The following is a 23549-nucleotide window of genomic DNA, read 5'->3' as shown; positions in this document are numbered from 1 at the left end:
ACTCCTCCAGCACTGAACGGAAGTGTGCCCTTTCCGGCCACAGCTCCTCCTCTGGTCCCCCTCGATGCGGCCCCCCCTAACTCCATCGGTATGGGAGCGGGAGGGCCAGGAGGTGGAACAGACAGGACCCTTTCAGAACATCCGCGAGCATCCAGCAGATTGTCCAGCCTGATCGACAGGTCTATGAGCTCGTCCAGGGTGAGCGTGGTGTTCCGACAAGCCAGCTCCCTGCGGACGTCCTCTCTCAGGCTACACCTGTAACGGTCTATTAGGTTCCTGTCGTTCCACCATGCCCCAGCGGCCAAGGTCCGGAACTCCAACGCGAAGTCCTGCGAACTCCTCGTCTCCTGCCTGAGATGAAACAATCTCTCACCCTCCGGGTAGTGGCCCCTCGCCGAGTCGGTCCTGTTCCAAACGGCATTGAGCCACTCCAGGGCTCTACTCGTCAAGCAAGAGACGAGGACGCTCACGCCCTCCTCGTCCGAGGGAGTTTGCCGAACCGTGGCCAGGTAAAGCTTGAGTTGGAGCAAGAATCCCTGGCACACCGCCGCCGCTCCATCGTACTCCCTCGGAGGCGCAATACACAGTGCGCTGGTTCTGGATACCACTGGAGGAGGTTGTAGCATTGTAGGTGGGGGGGTTGGAGGGGAAGTAGGGAGACCAGTCCTCTCCCATCGGTCCATCTTCGCCATGATCTGATGCGATGGAGGTTGGACGTATGATGAAGGACACGCTCCTCCATCGTTGGGAGAGGGGTGGTCGCTGCTCCTGCTGACTCCATAGTTGATGGTGCGGGCTTCTGTCAGGCTTCGAAGAGTGATGGGTGTGGAGTCAGGCGCAGAGAGCAGAGGATTCGAAAAAACATTTATTCCGGAACAATCAAAGCGAACAAAAAAGGGTAATTCCGAACACAGGCGTAACACACTCCAAAATGTACAACACCGGTACATACGCTGTACAGCGGAAATAAGTGAAAGGACACTCCTGTACCATCTCTGTTTTGTCTGAGTTTAAAAGTAAAACATTTGCTGCCATCCACTTCCTTATGTCTGAAACACAGGCTTCCAGGGAGGGCAATTTTGGGGTTTCACCATGTTTCATCGAAATGTACAGCTGTGTATCGTCCACGTAGCAGTGAAAGTTAACATTATGTTTCCGAATGGCATCACCAAAAGGTAAAATATATAGTGAAAACAATAGTGGTCCTTAAACAGAACACCGATACCTACAGTCTTGGTGTTCTGAGACAAACTGATGTCTTTCCCGACAGACAAGAAAATAACTTGTCTGTGTAGACCAATTTGGGTTTCGAAGCACTAAGGTCTAGGAGCACTAGGAGCACTAGGAGCATGAGGACAGATGCAGAGCCTTAGTTTGACTAGGTTAAAAGGTAATTTACCACATTCATGAGTGCAGTCTCAGCGCTATGATGGTGTTTAAAACCAGACTGAAGCGTTTCGTATACATTGTTTGTCTTCAGGAAGGCAGTGAATTGCTGCGTAACAGCTTTTTCTACCATTTTTGAGAGGAGTGGCTTATGGATAAACACCCAAAAAGATTACATGAGCTTGGAGGAGCTGACCGTGAGTGATATAAAAAAATACAAAATAAAAGATGCTCTACTACTTCTCTGTACAGCATCCCCAGACAATCACGTTCAGTAGTTCCAACTTACAAGAATGGGTTTACAGGGAGGTGATGAAAACAGTTTATATGCCCGCTAATTCAAACATACAATGACATATATTTTATACAATTAAATGATGTAAAACTGTTGTTACAAAATCACTTCTCATGGTGTACATTTAAAGGTTTCACAAACATAAAACAACTATCAAGCTAATGTTTCTCGGACTAACCCACTGTTGATTTTCCTACTTACTAAAGAACAATCATTAAGACAAACGTGATATATAGTCTGCACATGTCATTCTATACTAAAAACAGGTACATTCTGAAAGATTTTGTTGTTGATGTGATATCTAAATTTCCATTCACGTCTCAATTTAGGATAATACTGTTTCTATTTCTTTTACTTAAATTGTATTATTTATGTTGTCTGATACCATGCTAATACTGTCACGCCCTGGTCGAAGTATTTTGTGTTTATCTTTATTTATTTGGTCAGGCCAGGGTGTGGCATGGGTTTTTGTATGTGGTGTGTATGTATGGGGATTGTAGCTAGTGGGGTGTTCTAGTTAAGTCTATGGCTGTCTGAAGTGGTTCTCAATCAGAGGCAGGTGTTTATCGTTGTCTCTGATTGGGAACCATATTTAGGCAGCCATATTCTTTGGGTGTTTCGTGGTTGATTGTCCTTAGTGTCGTTGTTCCTGTCGCTGTGTTAGTTTACACAAGTATAGGCTGTTTCGGTTTTCGTTACGTTCATTACGTTCTTTGTTTTGTAGTGTTTGTATTGATTCGTGTTTACGTTTGTTTATTAAACATGGATCGCAATCTACACGCCGCATTTTGGTCCGCTTCTCCTTCACCAGTAGAAAACCGTTACAGAATCACCCACCACACCAGGACCAAGCGGCGTGGTAACAGGCAGGAGCAACAAAGAGAGGAATGGACATGGGAGGACGAATTGTTCGGAGAAGGACCCTGGGATCAGCCTGGAGAATATCGCCGCCCTCTCACTGGAGGCGGCGAGAGCTGAGAGGCGCTGGTATGAGGAGAAGCAACAGCGGCAACAGGAGCAACAATATCTGGACTACACAACTTGGGAGGAGATAGACAGGTGGGCGGTCGACCCAGGGAGAGTGCCGGAGCCCGCCTGGGATTCGATGGAGCAGTGTGCAGAAGGTTACGAGAGAATGAGGTTGGCGAAGCAAGCACGGCGGCGCGGAAGGAAGCCCGAGAGTCAGCCCAAAAAATTTCAGGGAGAGTGTGGTAGTCAGGAGTCAGACCTAAGCCAACTCCCCCGTTTATCGTGAGGAGCCAAGGAGGAGACCAGAACCAGAGCCGGTGTTGGATGTGAGCGAAGCAGAGACTGTGAAGGAGTTAATGGGGAAATTGGAGGAGAGAGAAATGAGGGAGTTGCTGTGTTGGTGCTTTAAGCATGGAATTCGCCCAACGGAGCGTGTCCGGGATTTGATGGCACCTGGGTCAGCGCTCCATACTCGTCCTGAGGTGCGTGTTAGTCGGCTGGTGAAGTTGGTGCCAGCCTCACGCACCAGGCCTCCTGTGCACATCCCTAGCCTTGCACGTCCTGTGCCAGCACTGCTCTCAAGATCTCCAGTACGCCTTCACGGTCTAGCCCATCCTATGCCACCTCCACACATCAGCCCTCCGGTGGCAGCTCCCCGCACCAGGCTTCCTGTGCGTGTCCTCGGCCCAGTACCACCAGTGCCAGCACCACGCATCAGGTCTACAGTGCGCCTCGCCTCTCCAGCGCTGCCGGAGCCTTTCTCTTCTCCTGCGCTGCCGGAGCCTCCCGCCTGTTTAGCGCAGTCAGAGCTTTTCTTCTCTCCTGCGCTGCCGGAGTCTCCCGCCTGTTCAGCGCAGCCAGAGCCTTCCTCCTCTACAGCGCTGCCAGAGTCTCCCGCTTGTTCAGCGCTGCTGGAGCCTTTCTCCTCTCCTGCGCTGCCGGAGTCTCCCGCCTGTTCAGCGCAGCTAGAGCCTTCCTCCTCTACAGCGCTGCTGGAGTCTCCTGCCTGTTCAGCGCAGCCAGAGCTGCCAGCCTGCATGGAGCAGCCAGAGCTGTCAGTCTGCATGGAGCAGCCAGAGCTGCCAGTCTGCATGGAGCAGCCAGAGCTGCCAGTCTGCATGGAGCAGCCAGAGCTGCCAGTCTGCATGAAGCATCCAGAGCTGTCAGTCTGCATGGAGCAGCCAGAGCTGTCAGTCTGCAAGGAGCTGTCAGTCTGCAAGGAGCTGTCAGTCTGCAAGGAGCTGCCAGTCTGCACGGAGCTGTCAGTCTGCAAGGAGCTGCCAGTCTGCAAGGAGCTGCCAGTCTGCAAGGAGCTGCCAGTCTGCACGGAGCTGCCAGTCTGCACGGAGCTGCCAGTCTGCACGGAGCTGCCAGTCTGCACGGAGCTGCCAGTCTGCACGGAGCTGCCAGTCTGCACGGAGCTGCCAGTCTGCACAGAGCTGCCAGTCTGCACGGAGCTGCCAGTCTGCACGGAGCTGCCAGTCTGCAAGGAGCTGCCAGTCTGCACGGAGCCGCCAGAGCTGCCAGTCTGTAAGAAGCCGCCAGAGCTGTCAGCCTATATGGAGCAGCCAGAACCGCCAGTCAGCGTGGAGCAGCCAGAGCCGACAGTCAGCATGTAGCAGCCAGATCCGTCAGTCTGCCAGGATCCGCCAGTCAGCCAGACTCTTCCAGATCTGCCAGTCAGCCAGATTCTTCCAGATCTGCCAGTCAGCCAGATTCTTCCAGATCTGCCAGTCAACCAGACTCTTCCAGATCTGCCAGTCAACCAGACTCTTCCAGATCTGCCAGTCAACCAGACTCTTCCAGATCTGCCAGTCAACCAGACTCTTCCAGATCTGCCAGTCAACCAGACTCTTCCAGATCCGCCAGTCAACCAGACTCTTCCAGATCCGCCAGTCAACCAGACTCTTCCAGATCCGCCAGTCAACCAGACTCTTCCAGATCCGCCAGTCAACCAGACTCTTCCAGATCCGCCAGTCAACCAGACTCTTCCAGATCCGCCAGTCAACCAGACTCTTCCAGATCCGCCAGTCGGCCGGGATCTGCCAGAACTGCCAGTCGGCCAGGATCCGCCAGTCGGCCAGGATCCGCCAGTCGGCCAGGATCTGCCAGTCAGCCAGGATCTGGTAGATTAATCAACCTGCCTGAGCTTCCTCTCACTCCCGAGCTTCCTCTCACTCCCGAGCTTCCTCTCACTCCCGAGCTTCCTCTCACTCCCGAGCTTCCTCTCACTCCCGAGCTTCCCCTCACTCCCGAGCTTCCCCTCACTCCCGAGCTGCCTCAGTCCCGAGCTGCCCCTCAGTCCCGATCTGCTCCTCAGTCCAGTGGGGTTCTGGGTGAGGACTACTAGGCCATGGTCGGCGGCGAGGGTGGACTATCCAAGGACGCGAGGAGAGGGGACTAAGACATTGATTGAGTGGGGTCCACGTCCCGCGCCGGAGCCGCCACCATGGACAGACGCCCACCCGGACCCTCCCTATTGTTTTGAGGTGCGTTCGGGAGTCTGCACCTTAGGGGGGGTTCTGTCACGCCCTGGTCGAAGTATTTTGTGTTTATCTTTATTTATTTGGTCAGGCCAGGGTGTGGCATGGGTTTTTGTATGTGGTGTGTATGTATGGGGATTGTAGCTAGTGGGGTGTTCTAGTTAAGTCTATGGCTGTCTGAAGTGGTTCTCAATCAGAGGCAGGTGTTTATCGTTGTCTCTGATTGGGAACCATATTTAGGCAGCCATATTCTTTGGGTGTTTCGTGGGTGATTGTCCTTTGTGTCGTTGTTCCTGTCTCTGTGTTAGTTTATACAAGTATAGGCTGTTTCGGTTTTCGTTACGTTTATTACGTTCTGTGTTTTGTGGTGTTTGTATTGATTCATGTTTACGTTTGTTTATTAAACATGGATCGCAATCTACACGCCGCATTTTGGTCCGCTTCTCCTTCACCAGTAGAAAACCGTTACAAATACACTGCCAAGCAATGCAAGCAGATGTGGAATTAAACCTCAAACAGTTGTGTCTTTTAAATCAATACTTTTTCAATAATACCAATAGACATGATCAGATCCTCTTTCCTATTCAGGTTTCATATAATGCACAGCCACATGCAAATCCATGAACTCCAACAATAAAACATTGAAAAACTTAACATGTCTACCGGCAATGTCATTATTTTCGTCACCATCCATTAATAATTGAATGTCATTATTTTCGTCACCATCCATGAATAATTGAATGTCATTATTTTCGTCACCATCCATGAATAATTGAATGTCATTATTTTCTTTGTACATGCACCGAGCTTCCATTGGCTGGAGCCAATCAGTGGTGAATGATAAATACCCAAATAAAACATATGTGAAAAAATGTGGTCCAGGTTAAGCTTAGATGTTTTTATTTTGTATGATACAACAACCAGGTCTTCCTTAAATTTGCCATAACTAGTAAACCGTACATCCTGACTCTATATGGGCTTCCAAACATGAACCTGCGACCACATGGGAGGGGTGGGACCATATGGGAGGGGTGGGACTACATGGGAGGGGTGAGACCATATGGGAGGGGTAGGACCACATGGGAGGGGTGGGACTACATGGGAGGGGTGAGACCATATAGGAGGGGTAGGACCACATGGGAGGGGTAGGACCACATGGGAGGGGTGAGACCATATGGGAGGGGTGAGACCATATAGGAGGGGTGGGACTACATGGGAGGGGTGAGACCATATAGGAGGGGTAGGACCACATGGGAGGGGTGAGACCATATAGGAGGGGTGGGACTACATGGGAGGGGTGAGACCATATGGTAGGGGTAGGACCACATGGGAGGGGTGAGACCATATGGGAGGGGTGGGACCACATGGGAGGGGTGAGACCATATGGGAGGGGTGGGACTACATGGGAGGGGTGAGACCATATAGGAGGGGTAAGACCACATGGGAGGGGTGAGACCATATAGGAGGGGTGGGACGACATGGGAGGGGTGAGACCATATGGGAGGGGTGGGACTACATGGGAGGGGTGAGACCATATAGGAGGGGTAAGACCACATGGCAGGGGTGAGACCATATGGGAGGGGTGGGACTACATGGGAGGGGTGAGACCATATGGGAGGGGTGGGACTACATGGGAGGGGTGGCACTAATAATTTATATTTTGTTATTAAAATCATTAACCCATAAGAGAACACATGACCAAAGCAAGGCATGACCCATATAAAATTAAAACAACGTTATTCTTAATGAGAAATATAATCTAATAAACAAATGCTTGCATAACCAAAGACATGAAAACTGGCTCCAACATTGTACATAGCTAGCTATAAAACTTTCATATTGGCACAATATTTATCCCTAAACTACCAACAATTACTATTATATATTGTTATATTCTCAATGACGTTACTGCCAATATGAAAGTTTATTACATAGCAAAATACAATGTTGGAGACAGTTTATGTTTTTTGTTATGCAAACATTTGTTTATTATGTCCGTTACGTTTATGCTGGGTCAATTAAGGAAGACATCCTCTTCTGCAAACCACTGGAAACCAGGACAACAGGAGTGGATATTGCTTAAGTACTGAAGAGCGTTGTGCCATCACATGGACTTTGATGGTCAAGATGTGTAAATGTATAGCGTGTGTGGCACGCTTACAACGATGACAAAAAAAAAATACATTTGAGAGTGCACTGACCCTGGTGCTAGAGGGGGTACGCAGCTGGAGGTTGAATGTTTGATGGGGTACGGGACTATAAAACGTTTGTGAACCACTGGTCTACACTAAAGAATATGAGTTTAGGCATAAGTCATAAGCATGGAAATAAAAATGGTTAATATATGTGACATTTTGGAGAGATTTTTGGACCCTATAAGGACTGCCTAGGCCATGTTATGGATAAATGTCTAGAAGATAGATTGGTGTAAGATGTCTGCTCCGTTTCTCGGGGTCCATGTTGACAAGATGTTGGTGATTAACTGGAGGGGAATATTGACCAAATGGGATGCAAACTAAAAAAAAGAATACATTGTGTAAGGTGGATACTTTTGTTTCACAGTATATTTGTTTAAGACTACCAAGAAACACTCTGTGAACCCAGGATTTATCCCACTGCATTAAAAGGCTGTTAAGGGGGTAAACTTCTCTGTTGAAGTCGTAAGTAAAGGGCCCATCTTAAAGACTACAAAGAACCCTTTTTTTATATTGACTGAGACATTCCATCCTCGGACATCCTAGGATTCCCCCACCTGAGAACTATTTTTAAAGGTTAAAGGTTAGACAGGTTTAAAACAAATTGTTTCAAAGACACTAGGGGCACCCCCTTGTGTAAATATAGTTCACCTGTGTGTAAAGGACCCTCTCGATGACTAATCATTAAAATATTTATTAAAGACGAAACAGGTTTAAAAGAAACACCAAACACGCTCTCACACACACCCCAACGGACCAATTTATCTTGTGTAGAGAGAGAGACATAAACAGATCAGGAAGACAGACAGACAGACAGACGGACGGACGGGCGGACGGACAGAGATTTCTTTAAAGGTAAATTATATTTTCTTTTAAAATATTTTTGTTGTCTTCTAAATCTTTAGGACAGAAACCTATTACCATTATTTAAAGTTTACATTGCAATAATACATTATTCCACAAATGTTTTTTACTAAACCTTTATATAAATCATATATATTATTATTAAACAATACTACACTTTAATACCCAATATATGTTTATATGTAGGAAAGACTTAATTATTAATTTGTTTTGCTCTGTGATCAGGGTTCTCTCTCTCTCTCTCTCTCTCTGCTTGTAACACCCATAGCTTGTAACCTGACTCCAACCATGCAGACTGGCCTCAGACACACAGAGAGAGAGAGAGAGAGAGCTGTCATTTAATGAAGGTAAATACACATTTCTTTCAAACCTATTTTCTTCTAAATCTTTAGTACAGAAATGCATATATATTACAATTTTAAAAGTTTACTATGCAATATTGAACTAGACATGTTTTTTAAAACTTTTATATTAATCGTACATTTTATTAATAAATACTACACTTTAATACCAATTACATTTTTAAATGCATTAGTATTTTTTTGTAGGAATGACTTATTATTATTAATTTGTTTTGATCCGTCTTATGTCTTGGGGGTAAAAGCTGTTAAGAAGTCTTTTGGACGTAGACTTGGCGCTCCGGTACCGTTTGACGTGCGGTAGCAGAGAGAACAGTCTATGACTTGGGTGGCTGGAGTCAATGACCATTTTTAGGGCCTTCCTCTGACACAGCCTAGTATAGTTGTCCTGGATGGCAGGAAGCTTGGCCCCAGTGATTTACTGGGCCGTATGCACTACCCTCTGTAGTGCATTAAGGTCAGATGCCGAGCAGTTGCCATACCAGGCAGGATGCTCTCGATGGTGCAGCTGTAGAACTTTTTGAGGATCTGAGGACCCATGACAAATTTTTTCAGTCTCCTGAGGGGGGAATAGGCTTTGTCGTGCCCTCTTCATGACTGTCTTGGTGTGTTTGTAACATTATAGTTTGTTTGTGAAGTGGACACTAAGGAACTTGAAACTCAACCTGTTACACTACAGCCCCGTCGATGAGAATGGGCGCATGCTAGTTCCTCATTTTCCTGTAGTCCACAATAATCTCCTTTGTCTTGATCACGTTGAGGGAGAGGTTGTTATCCAGGCACCACCGCCAGGTCTCATCGTTGTCGGTGATTAGGCCTACCACTGTTGTGTCGTCAGCAATCTTAATGATCGTGTTGGAGTCGTGCCTGGCCATGCAGTCATGAGGGTCCCCTGTGTTGAGGATGAACGTGGTGGATGTTTTGTTGACTACCCTTACCACCTGAGGGCGGCCCTTCAGGAAGTCCAGGAATCAGTTGCAGATGCAGGTGTTTAGTTCCAGGGTCCTTATCTTAGTGATTGTAATGGTTTTCTTCCTGGGAAGGAGAGGAGGACCAAAATGCAGCGTGGTTATTTATAAACATCTTTAATGAAAGACGAAAACGTGGAAAAACCGAAACAGTCCTAACTGGTGCAAAACCCAGAGACAGGAACAACCACCCACAAGATACCTAAAGAATATGTCTGCCTAAATATGGTTCCCAATCAGAGACAATCAGAGACCGGACCGTGAAGGCGTACTGGAGATCTTGAGAGCAGGGCTGGCACCAACCGCCCTGGCTGGATCTTCACCCTAGCCCGGCAGATGTGGGGAGCTGTGATTTTGCGTACCGGGCTTAGCACGCGTACTGGGGGCATCGAGCGTTCCACCGCATAACACGGTGCCTGACCAGTACCACGCCCTCCACGGTTAGCACTGCTAGGAGCACTGTAGCGCTGAGCTGGCACAGGACGTGCAAGGCTAGGGAGGTGCACAGGAGGCCTGGTGCGTGAGGCTGGAACAATCTTCACCAGACGACTAGCACGCACCTCAGGACGAGTATAGAGAGCTGACCCAGGTGCCATCAAATCCCCAACATGCTCCGTCGGGCGAATGCCGTCTCCTCCAATTTCCCCATTAACTCCTTCACAGTCTCTGCTTCGCTCACCTCCAACACCGGCTCTGGTTCTGGTTTACTCCTTGGCTCCTTATGATAAACAGGGGGAGTTGGCTCAGGTCTGACTCCTGACTCTGCCACACTCTCCCTGTTCCCCCTCCCAATACATTTTTGGGGCTGACTCTCGGGCTTTCATCCGCGTCGCCGTGCTGCCTCCTCAAAGCGCCGCCTCTCCGCTTTGGCTGCCTCCAGCTCTGCCTTTGGGCGGCGATATTCCCCTGGCTGTGCCCAGGGTCCTTTCCCGTCTAGGATCACCTCCCACGTCCAGGAGTCTTGATTCTTCAGCCGCTGTTGCTGCTGCCAGTTACCACGCTGCTTGGTCCTTGGTTGGTGGGTGATTCTGTAACGGTTTTCTTCCTGGGACGGAGAGGAGGACCAAAATGCAGCGTGGTTATTTATAAACATCTTTAATGAAAGATGAAAGCGTGAACACTATACAAAATAAGAAAACGTGGAAAAACCGAAACAGTCCTAACTGGTGCAAAACACAGAGACAGGAACAACCACCCACAAGATACCTAAAGAATATGGCTGCATAAATATGGTTCCCAATCAGAGACAACGATAAACACCTGCCTCTGATTGAGAACCACTCCAGGCAACCATAGACTTACCTAGAACACTCAACTGAACACAACCCCATAGACTACAAAACCCCTAGACAAAACAAGACACATAAATCACCCATGTCACACCCTGGCCTAACCAACATAATAAAGAAAACACAGAATACTAAGACCAGGACGTGACAGTGATGAGCTTTGAGGGCAGTATGGTGTTGAATGCTGAGCTGTAGTCAATTAATAACATTCTCATGTAGGTGTTCCTTTTGTCCAGGTGGGAAAGGGCAGTGTGGAGTGAAACAGAGATTGCATCATCTGTGGATCTGTTAAATTGAAGTGGCTATAGGTTTTCTGGGATAATGGTGTTGATGTGATTCATAACCAGCCTTTCAAAGCACTTCATGGCTACAGACGTGAGTGCTACGGGTTGGTCGTCATTTAGACATTTCACCTGCTGACCACAGTGCTCGCGTCACGTGCAAATATTACGTTTCCACATAAATGTTATTCAATCATTGTACCCACACTGCTCGCACGCGCCAACCAGTGTCTGTGTTGCCAGGCGCTAAAATAGAAGTTGCTTCTATTTGTGGTTCAGAACGCGCTCTAAGTCCTGCCGCACCCATCTCCTCATTGGGTTATAGAAGCAGATTCCCACGTGCACATCTCCTCATTGGTTCACCCATGTCTGTGATTGAAAGACAAACTGAAGTTGGTCAGCATCATGGTAATACTGTTAGATGCCAATGGCCATATACAGTCCAAAGAAGAAAAAGCCTGGAAGGAGGAGAGATGACTAGAATCAATTCTGTTGACCATTTTATGTGTGGATTAATTGTCGGAGTGGGGGACCTTGTGCATTTCAGGTAAAATAACCACTCAGCATTTAAATCACAGGACAAATTAGCTAGCAACAACAAGCTAGCTAAATAGGACGAATTAGATAGCAACTGCAAGCTAGCTAGCTAAATTGCCTTATATGTTTAATGCTTTTCAACCTCTCCCCAAATTAATATAACTGGTTCAGAGTTTGTTCTGATATTTCAACCTGCGTGTTGTGATCACTTTTGGTGTGGGGGGGACAATATCAATTTGCGCACAATAGCGCACCATCGTGCACAGGTGCGACCGGTTTGGGTGTTAACAGAATGTGGATAAAGTCAAGGGATCTGAATACATTCTGAATGCACTATGTAGTTGAAGTCGGAAGTTAACATACACTTATGTGTAACGGCTTTCGTCGTCGGATGAGGAAGAGTAGTCGGACCTGTCACGACATCGTCACCGGCCTACTAGCTGCCACTGATTCATCCTCCCCCTCCTTGTCTGTTTATTGGTTACATCTGTTGGGCTTTATTAGCCAGCCGGCCCGCATGCTCTTTGTGTGGGATTGTTTGTGCATGTTTGAGGTTAACGTGTTTCTGTTCGTGGGTTTTTGCTGGACTGTTTTAGTCCCCGTGTTTGGGGCATTTGTTTTGTGTGCGCCCTGTGTTTCATGGGGTGGCTTTTGTTCGCCGTTTGTGCATTAAATAGCACTACCCTGAACTCTCTGCTTCCTGTGCCTGACTTCGCACCCACTACACCCAATTCGTTACAGGACCAAAGCGCAGAGTGGTAAGTGTTCATGTTTGTTTATTGAACTGAACACTAATACAAAATAACAAGAGAATAAATGAAACCGAAACAGTCCGTAAGGTGCAAACACTAAACAGAAAATAACTACCCACAAAACCCATGTGGAAAAAAGCTACCTAAGTATGGTTCCCAATCAGAGACAACGATAGACAGCTTTCCCTGATTGAGAACCATACCCGGCCAAAACATAGAAAAAGGACATAGAATGCCCACCCAAATCACACCCTGACCAAACCACAATAGAGACATAAAAGCTCTCTACGGTCAGGGCGTGACATTATGTTGGAGTCATTAAAACTTGTTTTTCAACTACTCAACAAATTTCTTGTTAACAAACTATAGTTTTGGCAAAACTGTTAGGACATCTACTTTGTGCATGACACAAGTCATTTTTCCCCACAATTGTTTACAGACAGATTATTTCACTTCTAATTCACTGTATCACAATTCCAGTGGGTCAGAAGTTTACATACACTATATTGACTGTGCCTTTAAACAGCTTGGAAAATTATTTAATGGCTTTAGAAGCTTCTGATAGGCTAATTGACATAATTTGAGTAAATTGGAGGTGTACCTGTTGATGTATTTCAAGGCCTACCTTCAAACCCAGTGCCTCTTTACTTGACATCATGGAAAAGTCAAAAGAAATCAGCCAAGACCTCAGAAAAAAGTCTGGTTCATCCATCCACCATAAAAAGCCAGACTACGGTTTGCAACTGCACATGGGGACAAAGATGTTACTTTTTGGAGAAATGTCCGATGAAACAAAAATAGAAGGGCCAAAGCAACAAACAATTATGTCATACATTACATCATTGTGTGCTTACTTGTGTATGTGTTTGTGCTTTTGTGTGCAGAGAGACTCCGGGGAGGGGAGTGGCTGTCAGTAACTCAGGGATAAATAGAGGGGCAGAGCTCAGAATTTGGCAGAAGGCTGACCTGACAGGATCGAGCACAGGACCAAGCAGGAGCAGGAGGACATCAGCATTTAGATTTTGTTTTTCAAATGGAGGAACATGAAGATATTCAATACTGTTTTCAAGACAGAAACTCTTCTTGCAGAAAGGCTTTGCTATCGATATCTATCTACATAACACTGTACATCTTCTTCTCATTGATTTCAGCAGTAACAGTATTTTTGAACGTACTGGTGATCATCTCCATCTTTCACTTCAAGCAACTCCACACTCCAACCAACCTGCTCATCCTCGCTCTGGCTGCATCAGATCTCCTGGTGGGACTGATTGTGATACCAGTAATGACTGTAGCAATAATTGAATCATGCTGGGGTTTTGGGAAATATTTCTGTGCGTTTCTTCTCTACATTACTTGTTTATGTACTTCTTTATCTCTGGGCAGTTTGGTCTTGATATCTATTGACCGCTATGTTGCTGTGTGTTATCCCTTATTGTACCACTCTAAAATAACAATAACAAGAATGATGTGTTGTATATCAATTACCTGGTGTTGTTGTACCATATACAATGCTGCTATTATAAAAGACATTGTAAATGTACAGGTACCCAGTCGGTGTTTGAATGAATGTTTTATTGTCGTAGGAATAACCTGGGGAAATATAATTGACTTTGTATTTACAATGGTTGTCCCATGCTCTATTATTATAACACTTTATTTGAAAATCTTTGTGGTGGCCAGATCACAGGCCAGAAAGGTATTTTCAAAAGAGGCTGCCAATGTGTCTGGTGTTAAAACTGTACAGGCAAGTAAGTCTGAGAGAAAAGCAGCAAAAACTCTGTCTATTGTTGTTATCAACTATTTCATTTGTTGGATTCCATTTCTATTTTCTTTTTTATTTGTTTCTTTTTTAAGTGACAATTTACTATCATTCATCCTCAGCTTTCTGCCACTTGTTAATTCCTTAATTAATCCAATAATTTATGCTTTCTTTTATCCATGGTTCAAAGTGACAGCTAAACATATTTTAACTCTGAAGTTAAGGTGTTCGTAGTTCCTGTATTTGTATTTCTAAGTTTAAAAAAAAGGTTTGACATAGTTTTGTTATACAATTGTTCTTTCATGTAACAATACACTGACAATACATAGATGAATGTGGTGTTGATACAGAATGATTTGGCTGGATTGGATTGGAATGACTTGAATAAAGTTTAAGAAGGCATAAATTAAAAACAGTTTAAGGCATAAATAAAAAAAGGAGAATGCATAAGAAGGTACAAGCTTGTTTTATAAAATACACTGTAGTCATTTTGGGTTGTATTCTCCAAATTCCGAAGCCTGTGGTTGTTCCATGTTATTTAATGATAAATAGTATTTAATTATTCTAAAAGTACATTTTGAGGAAGTCATGAATCATTATATATATTGTCTAACATTACCCTCTAGTGGCTACATAGTGACACAACACCTTTAACAAGTGCAGTGAAGTTGAAATGTTCAATACAGCATGATATTAGACGACGTCCAAGTCTATCTCAATGGTGTATTGTGTAAGTAGTTGAGGGTAAAATGCAAGAATATGCAATTATGTGTAAGACTTTATAATGTTCAGTAATAAGCCATTTGTATTTACAGTTTGCTCACCATTTATTATTACGCACACATTTGTTAAATATTAATCACCTGGGTATTATGACATGTATAAATAACTACTATATGCAGTAATGATTAAACACAACAGTGGAGGAGACCACAGCAGATACTTCAACCTCAACATACTGGGTATGAACACTACCACTACTCTCACTCCATCACTGCTGCCATGTCAGGGGTCACGCCAGAGCAGCTCTCCTTGAAGCTGTTGAGCGTGAATGAATATAGTGATTGGGTAACACACTAAATAATTAATAATGGATAAGTATATCGTTTATTCATAATGTATATATCATTACTTCTTCATCTGTTTTAGAAAGCCAGTTCTTCACACATTTATAAACAGCTTTCATAGTATGTAATGATTTATAAGATCATTCATCAGATGTTTAATAAATATCCTTATAAACCATCTACTAATCATTAGTAAAGTATTTTCCAGTCCCTAATCTAAAGTTAGGACTCTTCAAACTTTCTTAATACTTTATAAATGTTTTGAAAAGTGACCAGTGTCATTTCTCACAAAAAGATGGACATGCTATTGGTAGATATTCCAGCAGTACCTGATGCTCCTTAAGGTCTCAAAATGACATAGAACATATCAATGGTTGAATAATAAGCACATCGAGGATGTTAAAGGAAATATATCAATTTTTTAAATTCAAAAACAGTCACATTGTTGTGGTAGTGTGTAGTAGTAACGTGTTTTGTCTGAAAATGCTAGCATTCGTGTTTGTTGGCAGTGACTTTCAAAACCAAAGTGTGGATTACAGTCACTCATGAGAGCAGTTCATAGAACCCTTACAGGGTAATAGAACCGATACCTAAATACATCATTTAACTGAACATTATGTTTAAAGGGTTGCTACCTTTAATACAAAACAAGTGAAGTTGTCGAAATACTTATGACTTCTTCAAATGGGGGGACTAGATACATAAGGTGCATTCATTTTTAAATGGTAAAACAGATATGTATGAAAATACTCTCAAATAAAAGGTGACATTATATAATGTCACCTAATATGAAACAAAATATTTCCAAGTTTAAAAACAGTTTCACTGCAGAGTGTTACACCCATTGGTCACTGGTTGAATCAACGTTGTTTATTTTTATTTATTTTAAATTTTACCCCTTTTTCTCCCCAATTTCATGGTATCCAATTGTTAGTAACTACTATCTTGTCTCATCGCTACAACTCCCGTACGGGCTCGGGAGAGACAAAGGTTGAAAGTCATGCGTCCTCCGATACACAACTCACAGCGCGCATCCAACCCGGAAGCCAGCCGCACCAATGTGTTGGAGGAAACACTGTGCAACCTTGGTTATCGTGCACTGTACCCGGCCCGCCACAGGAGTCGCTGGTGTGTGATGAGAAAAGGATATCCCTACCGGCCAAGCCCTCCCTATCCCGGACGATGCTCGGCCAATTGTGTGACGCCCCACGGACCTCCTGGTCGCGGCCGGTTACGACAGAGCCTGGGCGCTAACCCAGAGTCTCTGGTGGCACAGCTGGTGCTGCAGTACAGCACCCTTAACCACTGTGCCACCCGGGAGGCCATCATGTAGTTAATTTTTTAACCAACATGGAGTAGAAGTCTGTGCCCAGTGGGCAGAGATTGTTTTCTGTATGTAGTGGCCATAGGATGGCAGTATAATTCACAATATCTTGACTCATGTGGAAGAGAATTTTGTCTGTTCTATAAAGTCAATTTCTATCTGAACTTTCTGTTGTAAGGTGTAAAGTGTGTCTGTAACAAACTGCTTTGTTCTGGTCGAATTGGACCGTTTTACAAGTTTTCTCTCTGAAAAATGAGGTCCATTTAACGTACAGGTCATGCTCCAGCAGCCGCCCAAGTACCTTGCACACCAGAGACACATGCGCGGCGTGTGTGGCGGAGTAGATCAAGATATCGTCAATATACACCACCACACCCTGTCCGTGCAGGTCCCTGACAATCTCGTCTACAAAGGTTTGAAAGACAGCTGGAGCCTTCTTTAACCCATACGGCATGACGAGGTACTCATAATGGCCAGATGTGGTACTAAATGCGGTTTTCCACTCATCTCCCTCCCGAATACGCACCAGATTCGTGAAAAACCACGCACCAGTTTCGTGAAAAACCACTCTCCGTGAAATGATTCCACTGCCATAGCGATGAGAGGTAGTGAGTAACTAAAACCCACTGCAATGGAATTGAGACCTCAATATTCAATGTACGGACGGACGCAGACCTCCCTCCTTTTTCTTCACAAATTGAAACTTGAGGAGACGGTACATTCGGCCCTCCATGTCACCCCCTGTCCCAGAGCTTCCGTTACATATGTCTCCATAGCCAACGTCTCCTCCTGAGACAATGGGTACACGTGACTCTTGGGCAGTGCAGCGCCTGGTCTGGTTTCTCCACCATCGTAGCACCGATGGAAACTCCTACACACCTGCCTGAATACTCCTCAGACCACCCCTGGAGAGCTCCCTGTCTACACGAAATCCTAGGATTGTGACTAGCCAGCCAGGGAACCCCCAGCACCACCGGAAACGCAGGTGAATCGATAAGGAACATGCTAATCAGCTCCTTATGATCCCCCTGCGTAATCATTTCCAGTGGAACCGTGGCCTCCCTGACCAGCCCTGACCCTAATGGTCGGCTATCTAAGGAGTGCACAGGGAAGGGGGGATCTATCTGTACCAACGGAATCCTCAACGTCTGGGAGAGTCCACTATCTATAAAGTTCCCAGCTGCGCCTGAATCGACTAGCGCCTTATGCTGGAGAGAAGGAGAACATTTGGGGAAACAAATTAATAGAAACATGTGACCAACAGGAAGCTCTGGGTGAGTGTGGTGCTGACTCACCTGGGGTGACCGAGAAGTGTTCTGCTTGCCCTCTCGACTCCCAGATGGACTCCTCCAGCCCCGAGTGGTAGTGTGCCCTCTCCGGCCACAGCTCCTCCTCTGGTCCCCTCATGCGGCCCCCCCTAACTCCATCGGTATGGGAGCGGGAGGGCCAGGAGGTGGAACAGACAGGACCCTTTCAGAACATCCGCGAGCAGCCAGCAGATTGTCCAGCCTGATCGACAGGTCTATGAGCTCGTCCAGGGTGAGCGTGGTGTCCCGACAAGCCAGCTCCCTCTCTCAGGCTACACCTGTAACGTCTATTAGGGCCCTGTCGTTCCACCCAGCCCAAGCGGCCAAGGTCCGGAACTCCAGCGCGAAGTCCTGCGAGCTCCTCGTCTCCTGCCTGGGATGGAACAATCTCTCACCCTCCGGGTAGTGGCCCCTCGCCGAGTCGGGCCTGTTCCAAACGGCATTGGGCCATTCCAGGGCTCTACTCGTCAAGCAAGAGACGAGGACGCTCACGCCCTCCTCGTCCGAGGGAGTTGGCCGAACTGTGGCCAGGTAAAGCTCGAGTTGGAGCAAGAATCCCTGGCACACCGCCGCCGCTCCATCGTACTCCCTCGGAGGCGCAATACACAGTGCGCTGGTTCTGGATACCACTGGAGGAGGTTGTAGCATTGTAGGTGGAGTGGTTGGAGGGGAAGTAGGGAGACCAGTCCTCTCCCATCGGTCCATCTTCGCCATGATCTGATCCATCGCCGATCTGATGCGATGGAGGATGGACGTATGATGAAGGACACGCTCCTCCATCGTTGGGAGAGGGGTGGTCGCTGCTCCTGCTGACTCCATAGTTGATGGTGCAGGCTTCTGTCAGGCTTCGAAGAGTGATGGGTGTGGAGTCAGGCACAGAGAGCAGAGGATTCGAAAAACCATTTATTCCAGAACAATCAAAGCGAACAAAAAAGGGTAATTCCGAACACAGGCGTAACACACTCCAAAATATACAACACCGGTACATACGCTGTACAGCGGAAATAAGTGAAAGGACACTCCTGTACCATCTCTGTTTTGTCTGAGTTCAAAAGTAAAACATTTGCTGCCATCCACTTCCTTATGTCTTAAACACAGGCTTCCAGGGAGGGCAATTTTGGGGTTTCACCATGTTTCATCGAAATGTACAGCTGTATCGTCCACGTAGCAGTGAAAGTTAACATTATGTTTCCGAATGGCATCACCAAAAGGTAAAATATATAGTGAAAACAATAGTGGTCCTTAAACAGAACACCGATACCTACAGTCTTGGTGTTCTGAGACAAACGGATGTCTTTCCCGACAGACAAGAAAATAACTTGTCTGTGTAGACCAATTTGGGTTTCGAAGCACTAAGGTCTAGGAGCACTAGGAGCACTAGGAGCATGAGGACAGATGCAGAGCCTTAGTTTGACTAGGTTAAAAGGTAATTTACCACATTCATGAGTGCAGTCTCAGCGCTATGATGGTGTTTAAAACCAGACTGAAGCGTTTCGTATACATTGTTTGTCTTCAGGAAGGCAGTGAATTGCTGCGTAACAGCTTTTTCTACCATTTTTGAGAGGAGTGGCTTATGGATAAACACCCAAAAAGATTACATGAGCTTGGAGGAGCTGACCGTGAGTGATATAAAAAAATACAAAATAAAAGATGCTCTACTACTTCTCTGTACAGCATCCCCAGACAATCACGTTCAGTAGTTCCAACTTACAAGAATGGGTTTACAGGGAGGTGATGAAAACAGTTTATATGCCCGCTATTTCAAACATACAATGACATATATTTGATACAATTAAATGATGTAAAACTGTTGTTACAAAATCACTTCTCATGATGTACATTTAAAGGTTTCACAAACATAAAACAACTATCAAGCTAATGTTTCTCGAACTAACCCACTGTTGATTTTCCTACTTACTAAAGAACAATCATTAAGACAAACGTGATATATAGTCTGCACATGTCATTCTATGCTAAAAACAGGTACATTCTGAAAGATTTTGTTGTTGATGTGATATCTAAATTTCCATTCACGTCTCAATTTAGGATAATGCTGTTTCTATTTCTTTTACTTAAATTGTATTATTTATGTTGTCTGATACCATGCTAATACTGTCACGCCCTGGTCAAAGTATTTTGTGTTTATCTTTATTTATTTGGTCAGGCCAGGGTGTGGCATGGGTTTTTGTATGTGGTGTGTATGTTTGGGGATTGTAGCTAGTGGGGTGTTCTAGTTAAGTCTATGGCTGTCTGAAGTGGTTCTCAATCAGAGGCAGGTGTTTATCGTTGTCTCTGATTGGGAACCATATTTAGGCAGCCATATTCTTTGGGTGTTTCGTGGGTGATTGTCCTTAGTGTCGTTGTTCCTGTCTCTGTGTTAGTTTACACAAGTATAGGCTGTTTCGGTTTTTGTTACGTTCATTACGTTCTTTGTTTTGTAGTGTTTGTATTGATTCGTGTTTACGTTTGTTTATTAAACATGGATCGCAATCTACACGCCGCATTTTGGTCCGCTTCTCCTTCACCAGTAGAAAACCGTTACAGAATCACCCACCACACCAGGACCAAGCGGCGTGGTAACAGGCAGGAGCAACAAAGAGAGGAATGGACATGGGAGGACGAATTGTTCGGAGAAGGACCCTGGGATCAGCCTGGAGAATATCGCCGCCCTCTCACTGGAGGCGGCGAGAGCTGAGAGGCGCTGGTATGAGGAGAAGCAACAGCGGCAACAGGAGCAACAATATCTGGACTACACAACTTGGGAGGAGATAGACAGGTGGGCGGTCGACCCAGGGAGAGTGCCGGAGCCCGCCTGGGATTCGATGGAGCAGTGTGCAGAAGGTTACGAGAGAATGAGGTTGGCGAAGCAAGCACGGCGGCGCGGAAGGAAGCCCGAGAGTCAGCCCAAAAAATTTCAGGGAGAGTGTGGCAGTCAGGAGTCAGACCTAAGCCAACTCCCCCTGTTTATCGTGAGGAGCCAAGGAGGAGACCAGAACCAGAGCCGGTGTTGGATGTGAGCGAAGCAGAGACTGTGAAGGAGTTAATGGGGAAATTGGAGGAGAGAGAAATGAGGGAGTTGCTGTGTTGGTGCTTTAAGCATGGAATTCGCCCAACGGAGCGTGTCCGGGATTTGATGGCACCTGGGTCAGTGCTCCATACTCGTCCTGAGGTGCGTGTTAGTCGGCTGGTGAAGTTGGTGCCAGCCTCACGCACCAGGCCTCCTGTGCACATCCCTAGCCTTGCACGTCCTGTGCCAGCACTGCTCTCAATATCTCCAGTACGCCTTCACGGTCTAGCCCATCCTATGCCACCTCCACACATCAGCCCTCCGGTGGCAGCTCCCCGCACCAGGCTTCCTGTGCGTGTCCTCGGCCCAGTACCACCAGTGCCAGCACCACGCATCAGGTCTACAGTGCGCCTCGCCTCTCCAGCGCTGCCGGAGCCTTTCTCTTCTCCTGTGCTGCCGGAGCCTCCCGCCTGTTTAGCGCAGTCAGAGCTTTTCTTCTCTCCTGCGCTGCCGGAGTCTCCCGCCTGTTCAGCGCAGCCAGAGCCTTCCTCCTCTACAGCGCTGCCAGAGTCTCCCGCTTGTTCAGCGCTGCTGGAGCCTTTCTCCTCTCCTGCGCTGCCGGAGTCTCCCGCCTGTTCAGCGCAGCTAGAGCCTTCCTCCTCTACAGCGCTGCTGGAGTCTCCTGCCTGTTCAGCGCAGCCAGAGCTGCCAGCCTGCATGGAGCAGCCAGAGCTGCCAGCCTGCATGAAGCAGCCAGAGCTGCCAGTCTGCATGGAGCAGCCAGAGCTGCCAGTCTGCATGGAGCAGCCAGAGCTGCCAGTCTGCATGGAGCAGCCAGAGCTGCCAGTCTGCATGAAGCATCCAGAGCTGTCAGTCTGCATGGAGCAGCCAGAGCTGTCAGTCTGCAAGGAGCTGCCAGTCTGCAAGAAGCTGCCAGTCTGCACGGAGCTGTCAGTCTGCACGGAGCTGTCAGTCTGCAAGGAGCTGCCAGTCTGTAAGGAGCTGCCAGTCTGCAAGGAGCTGCCAGTCTGCAAGGAGCTGCCAGTCTGCAAGGAGCTGCCAGTCTGCACAGAGCTGCCAGTCTGCACGGAGCTGCCAGTCTGCACGGAGCTGCCAGTCTGCACGGAGCTGCCAGTCTGCACGGAGCTGCCAGTCTGCACAGAGCTGCCAGTCTGCACAGAGCTGCCAGTCTGCACGGAGCTGCCAGTCTGCACGGAGCTGCCAGTCTGCACGGAGCTGCCAGTCTGTAAGGAGCTGCCAGTCTGCAAGGAGCTGCCAGTCTGCACGGAGCCGCCAGAGCTGCCAGTCTGTAAGAAGCCGCCAGAGCTGTCAGCCTATATGGAGCAGCCAGAGCCGCCAGTCAGCGTGGAGCAGCCAGAGCCGCCAGTCAGCATGTAGCAGCCAGATCCGTCAGTCTGCCAGGATCCGCCAGTCAGCCAGACTCTTCCAGATCTGCCAGTCAGCCAGATTCTTCCAGATCTGCCAGTCAACCAGACTCTTCCAGATCTGCCAGTCAACCAGACTCTTCCAGATCTGCCAGTCAACCAGACTCTTCCAGATCTGCCAGTCAACCAGACTCTTCCAGATCCGCCAGTCAACCAGACTCTTCCAGATCCGCCAGTCAACCAGACTCTTCCAGATCCGCCAGTCAACCAGACTCTTCCAGATCCGCCAGTCAACCAGACTCTTCCAGATCCGCCAGTCAACCAGACTCTTCCAGATCCGCCAGTCAACCAGACTCTTCCAGATCCGCCAGTCAACCAGACTCTTCCAGATCCGCCAGTCAACCAGACTCTTCCAGATCCGCCAGTCAACCAGACTCTTCCAGATCCGCCAGTCAACCAGACTCTTCCAGATCCGCCAGTCAACCAGACTCTTCCAGATCCGCCAGTCAGCTGGGATCTGCCAGAACTGCCAGTCGGCCAGGATCCGCCAGTCGGCCAGGATCCGCCAGTCGGCCAGGATCCGCCAGTCGGCCAGGATCTGCCAGTCAGCCAGGATCTGCCGAAACCACCAGCCAGCCAGGATCTGGTAGATTAATCAACCTGCCTGAGCTTCCTCTCACTCCCGAGCTTCCTCTCACTCCCGAGCTTCCTCTCACTCCCGAGCTTCCTCTCACTCCCGAGCTTCCTCTCACTCCCGAGCTTCCTCTCACTCCCGAGCTTCCTCTCACTCCCGAGCTTCCTCTCACTCCCGAGCTTCCCCTCACTCCCGAGCTGCCTCAGTCCCGAGCTGCCCCTCAGTCCCGATCTGCTCCTCAGTCCAGTGGGGTTCTGGGTGAGGACTACTAGGCCATGGTCGGCGGCGAGGGTGGACTATCCAAGGACGCGAGGAGAGGGGACTAAGACATTGATTGAGTGGGGTCCACGTCCCGCGCCGGAGCCGCCACCATGGACAGACGCCCACCCGGACCCTCCCTATTGTTTTGAGGTGCGTTCGGGAGTCTGCACCTTAGGGGGGGTTCTGTCACGCCCTGGTCGAAGTATTTTGTGTTTATCTTTATTTATTTGGTCAGGCCAGGGTGTGGCATGGGTTTTTGTATGTGGTGTGTATGTATGGGGATTGTAGCTAGTGGGGTGTTCTAGTTAAGTCTATGGCTGTCTGAAGTGGTTCTCAATCAGAGGCAGGTGTTTATCGTTGTCTCTGATTGGGAACCATATTTAGGCAGCCATATTCTTTGGGTGTTTCGTGGGTGATTGTCCTT

General features: G+C 47.4%; 1 protein-coding gene across 1 annotated transcript; it reads left to right on the top strand.

Annotated features, from left to right (window-relative positions):
• Positions 1-11171: 11171 nt before the first annotated feature.
• LOC139380135 (trace amine-associated receptor 13c-like) lies at positions 11172-14374 on the top strand. Its single transcript, XM_071122579.1, has 2 exons — positions 11172-11183; positions 13352-14374. Exons 1-2 carry the CDS (start codon positions 11172-11174, stop codon positions 14372-14374), a joined length of 1035 nt encoding a protein of 344 aa, XP_070978680.1.
• The last annotated feature ends 9175 nt before the right edge of the window (positions 14375-23549 follow it).

This window comes from Oncorhynchus clarkii, chromosome 22 (genome assembly GCF_045791955.1).
Source record: "Oncorhynchus clarkii lewisi isolate Uvic-CL-2024 chromosome 22, UVic_Ocla_1.0, whole genome shotgun sequence".
Classification (NCBI taxonomy): domain Eukaryota; kingdom Metazoa; phylum Chordata; class Actinopteri; order Salmoniformes; family Salmonidae; genus Oncorhynchus; species Oncorhynchus clarkii.
The sequence above is the reverse complement of the archived record's forward strand: the minus strand, read 5'-3'. Positions and strand labels throughout refer to the sequence as shown.